Source organism: Geospiza fortis, unplaced genomic scaffold (genome assembly GCF_000277835.1).
Source record: "Geospiza fortis unplaced genomic scaffold, GeoFor_1.0 scaffold163, whole genome shotgun sequence".
In the NCBI taxonomy this organism is placed as follows: Eukaryota; Metazoa; Chordata; class Aves; order Passeriformes; family Thraupidae; genus Geospiza; species Geospiza fortis.
The window spans coordinates 1,100,564-1,110,639 of NW_005054401.1; the positions used below are offsets into that span (position 1 = coordinate 1,100,564).

Below are 10,076 nucleotides of genomic sequence, written 5' to 3' on the forward strand. Positions count from 1 at the left end.
GCTCTCCGAGCGGGGGCCAAGCCGTGGGGCCTGTCAGCCCCAGGTGGGCTTGTGTTCCAGTCTCCGTTTGCTTCATTTCCAGGGAAGAAGGCTCGGACTTTCGATCTCGAAGCCATGTTTGAGCAAACGAGAAGGACTGCAGTGGAGAGGAGCAGGAAAGTCTTGGGTAAGGAGTGCAAGCGTAGTTGGCTCTTGCATTTTAAAACATGTTTTGATTTCCTCTCTCAGGGAGGTGTTTGAATTGTCTTGGACTGGCTGTGTAGAAAAAAAAACAGATACGCAGTTTTGTTCGAGGAGGGCAGCCCTGAACAACTTGGGCCTCGATGCTAAAGTTATTAATTTGCTGATGTTGTCTGAGGATGTTAAAGCAGTGTGCATGTGCAGAGCTCCTGTTATGGGGTGTAGCTTGCACATACAGGAAAAACACACAAACTTTTTAGTTTTTTCTTTTACTCAGCTGTGTATTTATTTTGGAAGAGAAATTGGTATAGAGAGCTAGAGACTGCAGAGTAGTGAAGAAGAAATGTATGTTTTAGACTAAGGAGCAGGTTGTATAGCAGCCCACAAATGTGTTGCTGCCTTCTGCTGTGCGCTGCTGGGAATGGGCACTTCTTGAGGGTGCTGTTTCAGGAGTGGGAGAAAATTGTATCATTTGCTGCCTGTAATCAAGTGAACATCAGTTCAAACAAGGTCCCTGAGAACAGTCACGCATATTCTACAAATCCCTTTGGCAACCCAGTTATTCATGCTTTCTCCTTCCCCTTGGCCATTTTCTGGAGCATGTATGCGTTTTGTTTTATTGTGATGCCTTGTTTTTTATTGCTCTGATTCTATACAGAACCAGATCTGACCTATTTGGAGGCTCATTGACTTTTTGGACTTTAAGACACTATGAAATTGAGATATATGAGGGATTCCAAAATACATTTCAGACTGTTTTTTTTTTATGTTGACTGAGTCTAAATGCAGCAATGTATGTCCATTGAAAAATTGAAAACATTTTTATGTTTGTTACTTGTTCAGGTTGAGCTATCTTTCCTTATGAAGAGCTGTTTATTTACTTAATATATTTGTTTAATAGGGAAAGGTAGTAAGTGATTGCAAAAATACAATGTTTTTAAGTCAAGATATCTTGACTTGTATCGTGAGTATGTCCTCTCCCTTACCTTGCAGCAGACCACATCCCAGCCCATCCCCACTTTTCTAGGCTTATACCCATAAAAGAAACACGCAGCATTTTGTTTTTTATAAAGTTGATAATTTTGCCAAAAATTATAAAGCTTGTATGTAGTTCAGTTGTTTAACTTAGAAACAAATGTTAGTATTGAGACTGTAGCAATCAAGAGTATATATGTGTTGTGGGGGTGGCTTAATGTGAGCACCTGTTTTCTGATTTTTTTTGAGATGCACTTCTGCTTTTCAGCTTTTTGGAATGACTGTGATAACATTTGGATATGTCAACCCCACTACCTGATTTGTGGAGCTGAGATCAAAATATGTTTCCTGGTTCTATATCTTGCAGTTGTTTGTGTTTCTCTTCAATGGACAGTGTTTCCTAGCTTTGCTGAAAAAATGTTTTTCTTTTTTGTTTATTTAACAGAGATGAAACACAATGTTTCTTACGTAACATGAGATGGAAGTTTTTGTTTGCTTTGATTTTATTGCAGTGTTTCATAGGGATCCTTTTTCAATGAGTGCAGTAAGAATGAACTACTAATGTAAGCAACAGTTTGTGTGGTTAAATTATTTAAAATTCACCTATTTACAGTCTGTATACTTTAACTGCACTAATTTAGTTCCCTGGGCTATGAAAACATCAACATTTCTCTAAAGTTATCATACTGTTTTACTATAATGTTGAAAATAATTAAAATATCAGTGTCCTTATATGATCAACTTATGTTTGATAACATGTACAGCATGGGAGCAGCTGGGAGATGTTTACATTGTCCTTTTGATGTTTTGTTGAGTGACCATTGCAGTAGCAACGGAAATGTAATATATATTAAAAAGTATCTTAAATCCTTTAATTGCTGTTACCTTTTCAAGTATTTCATCTAGGTCTGGAAAAAAAAACTGTCTTACTGTCATTAGCAAGCCAGTAATTTTAGTAATTTTAAAGGGCTTGATTATTTGTTATTTTTGTGGTCTCCCTATTCAGAGGCCCGTGAGAGAGAAAAAGAAGACCAGACTGAAAAGGAGTTTAGAATTCCATATGGTGCCTCATCAGTTTCAGCATCCAGGGCAACAAGACCTGGGTCCACATTAAGTGAAAGGTAATTAGATATGGTGGGAGATTCCATGCAGCAGCTTTCTTATCTGAGGAGGGTGTTGACTTGTTTTGATAACATGAGTATCATCTAGCTTCTGTGAATGGGTCATGTTATCTTAAGTATTTCAGTGGGAATACTGATTTTAAACTTTTTAAAAAATTTCTTTCTTAAAGATATGTTAATATTTGCAAATATTGACATTATGTATATTTAAGAGGAAATTTTTCTGCTTCCTCCTTGATCATGTCCTGCATACTTTTTTAAAAATAAGAACAATGTTGTTATCCATGTATTTTTCAAAAATATTAGAGCAAATACAGTGACAACATGTGATGACTTTATTAGCAGCTATTGTGCCTACCTGTAGATAGAATATTCTTGTTCACACCTGATGAAAAAGAAGGCAAAGTAGGTGGACAGCCTCCATCTGTGTGCAGATTTTATGGAGTAATGATGAGGTTGAGAAAGCTTTTTTTTACTTCAGTCTGAAGTTTATTCTTAGACTTTTGTCTGTTACTGATAAGCAATGTATGCTATGGATTTTACAGTTTAAATTCTGAAATTCTGGGAAATCAGAAGTAGCTGAGGGCAATGGGGACCACATAACTCCATTGTCTGGCAGGGCTGGCAGACTGAATGTGTTGTACGTTTTTAGGTTCCTGTATCTATGGATGTTTAACAACCCATGCAAGACTCTAGTAGACCTCTATATATGCATATTATGGGCTGATATGTGGTAGGTTATTATATGAGCCTATATGTGGTAGGTTATTATAGACAAACTTGAAGAGTTTCAGACTGAGCAAATTTTTATTAGAAAATTTTGGTTTTGCGTTGGTCTTTGGAAAACCTGGGCACTCTCACTAAAATACTTGATTGCACAATATACTACTACTTTGTGTATCTTATGTATGTCTTGTGCTCAAGGAAAAATATTCTGTACTCCCATTTGGTTCTGATGATCTTATATACCCATTTGATGATATAATGAAGGATAACAAGAATTTAAATGTAACATGATTGTGTATTGTAAATGGGTGACTCCAATATACATAAGCAATTTAAACAAGTTATAAGGTGGAGAGTGGTCAGGCAATACAGAGGCTTTCCATAATTATCTCATTCTTGTAATTGACTTGACAAGAGAGACATCCAGGGACTTAATATAAAGGAAGATAACTACGTTTAGTATGCTGAGTCATTAGGTAGGCTCTGATTACTCAACAGAGCTCTGCTAATCGTAAATTTTCTTTGTTTTTGTTTTTTACTAAGCATTAAGAAGGAAGGGCTTGACCTGAAAAGCTCTCCTGGAAGTTTTATATTTCCATGTAAAAAAAGGATATGTAGCTTAGTTCTTAAAAGTAAAAACATGAAACTAGAAAGACGTGCCATTGTGACTCAGTCTTAATTCAGAGGAACAATCCTACAACTGACAATTTTAGTCTCAAATACAGGATTTTCTAGTTCTTTTTATAACAAAGATTTTCCTTACTATATATTGATCTAATATGCATAGCATCTGTTATTCTCTGATAATGGCAACACTTTAATGAATTTTAATTTTTTTAAATTACTGGAGTTTTTAAAATTACCAGAGTAGCCCTTATACTAATTTTTCAGTTGTTAAAAAGTCACTCCAAAATTATGTGTAATACACCTAATGATTATTTTTTCTCCTGGGCTATTTTGCTGTAGAGAAATGTTTACAATAGCTATGGTACATAATTTATGCATAAGTATAATTACACCTTGAGAAGTGAAAGAATCTGTTAGTATATGAAAAGGAAAAACTTGAGAAAATTGAGTGATGTGCAGAGAATGAACACATGGGGGGGAATATGCCCACATACTTACACAACTCTCAGGATTTTTTTTTGTTATTGCTCTTCTCAGTGTGCATCCCAGGTAGATGGGCGTTTGGTCTGGCTGCATTGGTGTGTTTTATGTTTGTATCCCAGTCAGGACAGAGGATACCTGTAGCTATTGCTGGAGTATTTGGCTCTCCCTGCTGTGCTTGGAGTGTGGTGAAAAATTGCACTGCAGCTCTGGCCACGTCACATGCAGAACAGCTGTGCTGCCCCTCAGAATACTGAAATGTTTGATTTGATCAATTTCCTTCCCAACAAATGAGAGAATTATAAAGGTAATTAGGAAGAAAGGTAGATACTGTTCTTGGGTGTCTGAAAATTTAGGACTCAAGGATTGGAATGGCTTCTTTGAATCATTATGTTGTATACATCCTTGTCACTGGCACAGTTTCTATTTAGTTTCATTCCAAAAGTAATTTAATAGTTTGGCTTTTGGGAAAAAGATGTGTAATTTGCTAGTGTAGGAGTGCATATCAACTTTCAAAATACAACTCTTTTGCATATAGTATTGTGGAGTTAGTTTTGAGGATAGCTTACTTGAAGAACTTTGAAGATCCCAGTCTATGCCTCAAATGCTGGGAAACCTTCCCTTTGGTAAAAGGATATCAATTGCCCTATTATTGTAGAGTAAGAGAAGCTCTTTATGGTTGTGTTGGATTTGTTAGGTAGTCATATTCTGATCTAGGTCTTTAAATTAGACAAGCTATCAGGCATACAAAGCCTGCTCTTCACTGTAACGTCTGAGGACCTAAGTCATGTTGGTTTTAGTTTATTCTCTTTTCCTCCTGAAACACAGTTTCAGTTGCTTGTCTGACAAAATTTTTTCCCGTGCAATTTAGTACCTGCTTGTACAGCTGTATAGGTCAGAATCAATTTTCTTAATCTTTCGTTACGTTCCTAAACTTTTGTGATTTTTATTACAGTCTTAAAGTGATAGCCTAAACGGAAAAAAAAACCAAAAAACAAACAAAACAATACCACTGAGTTTAAAAAAGAAACAGGAAAAGAAGACTATTTTTTTCAGCCTGCTCACTTAAAAATTCTGAAAATACAAGCTTCCAAACGAAGTCTTGAAAGTTGAGCTTCTCTCTCTTTAATAGTCCTGCCTGTTCGAGTGCGTGTCTTGGGAACTGCCAGCAGAGGGAGTGCGTCTATTTTGAATAAACTGCACGAACATAGACACAACTCAGCTTTCAGAAATTTCCCTATGCCAAAATAATGTGTTTGCAGAACCGATCTGAGCAACAGCAGAATGGTAATTTAATGTGACTTTTGAAACACTTGAGAGTGTTTCAAAAGATGATGGTGGGCCTACACTGTTATTGAAAGTTAGTGTGCGTTTTGCTGCTAATTTTGGTGTCTGCTGATTTACAAGAGTGCTCAACATCTTTTATCTGAAAATTACAGAGGACGTGACAATGTTCTTCAAATAGTAACGTTTTAAATTTTTCTTGCAGAGTGGCAGTGTGTAGTGAAAGTGAGGACAACTCACATGAGGCGTTAAGTGGTCCTTCTATGCAATCCCAGAGTTCTGCTAAAGGTTCAGCTGAGGATACTGGTGATGATGATGATGATGAAGATGATGATGAAGAATTCATTGGGCCACCACTTCCCCCTGGATTCAAGGATAGTGATGACGACAATGACAATGATGATACAGAGGAGGAAGATAATGTAAGTAGTTTGTTTCTCTTTAATGTTGTAATCCTTTGAGTGGGCTCTGATTTGTATGTGGGCCATTCCTTTTTGATGGAATTCCCAGGTGATATATGACTTGTTAAAAATGAAGGTTTTCTGTTTTTCTTACACTTTTTCTGGTTTTTTAATGATAATTCATCAAATGCAAATTATTTTAATTTAAAAATATCAGGATTTAAAACAAAAATACACATTTGAGTCTCAAGGGTAATTCAACATCAATTAGTGTATATTGTTTACTTTTTGTTTTCGTGTTATGAAAGAACTAGAGAAATAAATATTTAATATGGCTATTTTAAATGGTTTATTTCCCAAAGCATATGTTCAATTTTATACGAGAAAGAGGAGGCAGAGGTGGTCTTGAATCTAGGGAGAACAGTTGTGCTGAAACTGTTTTTAGGAAGTTAGGTCTGGTAACTGAGGGCTTGTTGTTTGTTTGTTTGCTTTTGTTTACTTGTGTTTATTTTGGTTTGCTTTTTTCTAAATAAGTGCCTGACCTGTTTGTTGTTAAGAATACAGATTTTTCTATATGTTGAAATCCAGAGAACCCCTAACAGCCTAGCTTTGGTATCACAGATATTCAGTTAAACAGCCTTTCTCTATTTAGTGAAAAGGCATCTGGATCTAGCACTGATGTGGTTTAGTGGTTTAAGGGTTACAGTGGTAGGGCTGGGTTGGACTGAATGATCTTAAAGGTCTCTTCCAACCTTGATTATTTGATGATTTTGTGAAAAGATTAATGGTTTGATGTTTGTTCTTCAAAACTGCCTGGATTGAATATTTTGTGGCATTGGGTTTTGTGTGATGGTTTCCATGTGTAACAACAATGATAGAAGTCCTATGAAAACAGCCTTACTTATTGCTGTATTGAACCATCTGGTAACAGAAAAAGACCTGTATGTCCTGTTGCACAAATGTAAACCAAAGTAAAAAACTCTGAATTTCCAGGGGTCCCAAAATTTTCCTTTTGATTTTTCTTTTGTTTTTACTCAGGATTCAGTTTGTTTTTCTTTTTCTGTAACATCTCTTACCTTGCATGTTTTGAACTTATATTTTAAAGTTTAGAGAACTCTTTTTAAATGCTTGAGAGGAGTTTCTTAAGCCATGACATAATTAATTTTTAGAGTAACCCTAAACTTACATGATGTCAAAGTTTTCTTTTTTGTTTATTTGTTTACCTACAGGAGATAAGTGGTGGGAAATTTTGGCGTCTTAGGTATATATATCTCTTTGTCTGATTCACTTGATTCACTGTTGCGTATGGATTTCTATAATTATCAGACTGTACATTTTATTCCTATATCTCCTGTCATCGTATCTGTACCCCACAGATGACTTGTTCTCTCTCAGAGAACCACGAAGAGATAAATCCAGAATTTTCTTTGAGAGTAACATATATCCTAAGTTTATTCACTGTTGATCTGTGTCAGGAATTCTCTTAACTTCTGGCTGTTAGGGTGCTGTGGAGTCAGTCTCTGTTCCTGAGGGCATCATTAGACTCAGTGGGTTTCAATTGCTATGGGTCACATTATATTAAAATCACTGTTTCTTTGCTGCCAGCTTCTCCAAAGGCAAAACAATTTGCAGGAACAGCTGACTTGACTTAACCATGTCTTTCTCAGTAGTCACTGTGCTGATTGGCTGTTTTAATTTCTAACAAGATACTGGTATTTCTTTTTTATTCATACATATTTGAATAATGCTACAACTGGCTTGATGAAAGGAAGTTACTGGCGACCAGAGTTAAAAGACCCTTATGAAAAGTTTCAGACAGAAAGGTAACTTGCAGTCTGGTGTGATTTAAGTTTGTCTGAACTTAAGACAATAGTTACAAAACAGTCTAGAATAGATTTGGTTGAGAATAAGCAGAGCAGCAGAAATATGAGACTTGTGGGTTTTCAGTCTAAACAGTTAATTTATAACTGGGGAGATTTTATGTCAGTGTGAATGCCAGAGGCCTTTGGGGTCTAGAGCCTTCTCTTACTGCTGCTCATGAACTCGGTTATTTTCTTTCCTGTGAAGGGAATCAGGAAGCAGCTGTGCTTTCCTGGTTTCCTGTTGATCGATTGGTGATCACACTATGATCCTGCGAGCCCCAAGGAAGGCAGGTGTTGCAGTTATGAGAACTCTGTGATTCCTTTCTCTTGCTTGTACATAGCTGGTGATTGGTATGCAGGGGTGCAGAACTGAGACAGAAGAAACTGAAAGCTCAATATTTTTTTCCCAGATGTAGTGTGAGACTCTCTTTATTATCATATTTTGCTGCTGAAGTAATTTCTTGAAAACACAAGTATCTGTGGATTTGATCCTGAAGGAATCAAATTTGTCTTTAGCAATGCTAGTTGTTGTGGTATATAATTTTTAATCTGAAGTCTTGTGAATTTTGTATAACAGATAAAATACACCAAAATACTGGCTTCACCCTGACATTTTCCCACTGTCTCTGAAGCCTGACTTTAGATGTGGGTTTTTTTTCACTGTTGCATGTTCAGTTGTTTTTGCTTTCTTATGAGAGACTGTCAGTAGAGACATTTGTCAAATTTGGCTTGCTATGAGGCTGCCAACTTTTGAGTCCAGGGCTGGCCCAGGACTGCCCAGCTTACATGAGATATTTTACTAAATAAACATTAAGGTGGAAGGATTAGCGGATGGTTATTTTTTTAATGGGAATTTTTCATACCTTCTAGGTGTTTTTATGGGAAAATGACTAACAGCAATTAATTGCTCAATGTTTTGAATTGGCACTGGTATTTTTTAAGTCTTATGCATTTTTGTAATTTGCATAAGTCACCTGTGATACAAACCAAACACAACTTTTTAACAGAGCCTTAGATATTGTATTAAATGTATGAATTCCGACTTGCAGTATTTTTTCCCCAAATTGATGTAAGTTATTTTGATATCTGCAAGTCTTTGTGGTGCTGTTTTAAAGGATTTTTCTGTGTTTCTTTAATCTGTGTTGATACTGATGATTAGTTACATTTAACAAATAAATATTAAGATTAAGTGACTTGCTAATTTGTTATCATTCACTTCCATTTGTGTCAAAAGTGACGATACGATGATACTTAACAAACCACAAGATCTTGTGAGTATTTATCCAAATGCATTACAATGCTTGTTTTGTAGTAATGTAAGGAATAGGTGGTCTATCAAGTACATTTTAAGGATAATAGGTAGATGTGGTATTAATTCCCTCTGATATTTTCCTCTTGGTTTAGTATCCTGTTTTATATAAAAGGCTTGCATTAATTTGGAGAGTGAGGAAAATTAAAGCTACTTGAGTTGGCTGTTTGGCTATTTGAGTTGTGATCATCACATTGGCTATTTGAGCTGTGATCAGCACTTACTTTTCTGTGGTGCCTTTTCTTCTGATGGTGTAAAAACCTGGTGGGATCTTTTTCACATGGTCGTAAGCTGAGAGGGGGAGGGAAGAAGCAGAGCATCTTCTGTAGTGTGAAGTTTTTCAGGCCTGATCTAAACATTTCTAGAAAATTTCAGGAAAATCTTTAAAAGAGAAGACAGTTTATTTTGCTAGAGGGCAAATGAATAATAAGAGCAATATTACATGTCGTAGATTTTGGATTGGGAAATATAGTGGAAGCTTGGCCAGCTTTTTTTGCCTGGCAAAATGGGGTGGGAATCTGTCTGTTATCTGTGCACTCAAATCTGTCTGAAGAGGGACCAAGAGTAGCAAGAGCAGTTGTGTCAGGATTGGTAGGTAGACAGATTTAAATCTAGGACCGTAAACATTTTTCAAGGGAATGGATGACACGCGTAAGAAGACAGAGTGTGTATGTGTCAATCCTCTGTTCTACATGTCATTAGAAAATGTGCTGAGATCTTTAACGAAACTTAATGTAGTGTTAGCATCTTGTGACACTTTTTCTGGCTTGAGGCAACAGGTAAAGGTGATTGTAAAGAATTTGCCAGATGGATTTGCAAGGATTTACCTTCTCTTTGGAGCTGAGTTACAGTTCATTCTTCTTTGGAACAGAGAACTGTTTCTCTCTGCAGCACCAAAGGGATATTAAGCATGTTGTAATTATGTCCCTGAAACAAGTACAGCCTTGGGCCTCTTCACAGCCCAAGGCTGAACTCTGATTTGGCCTGTTTCCAAAATGATAGCATTGCTTTATTTCAGGTTTTAGATTTATTTGGAGATATTTTAAATTTTTTTTCAGAAGTTTAACAGCACATACCAGTAATACTTGTTCAGAATTGAAGGAAGCCATTT

The 10,076-nt window shown here is 36.3% G+C and overlaps 1 protein-coding gene across 1 annotated transcript in view; it reads left to right on the top strand.

Moving 5' to 3' along the window:
* The window catches only part of WDR70 (WD repeat domain 70), a 133,558-nt gene that overhangs the window by 10,044 nt on the left and 113,438 nt on the right, over positions 1-10,076 (top strand). Inside the window, exons 2-4 of the mRNA XM_005426087.1 lie at positions 61-166; positions 2,162-2,276; positions 5,599-5,815. Of these exons, the coding sequence (XP_005426144.1) occupies positions 61-166; positions 2,162-2,276; positions 5,599-5,815 (438 nt within the window). The remainder of the gene's footprint in view (positions 1-60; positions 167-2,161; positions 2,277-5,598; positions 5,816-10,076) is intronic.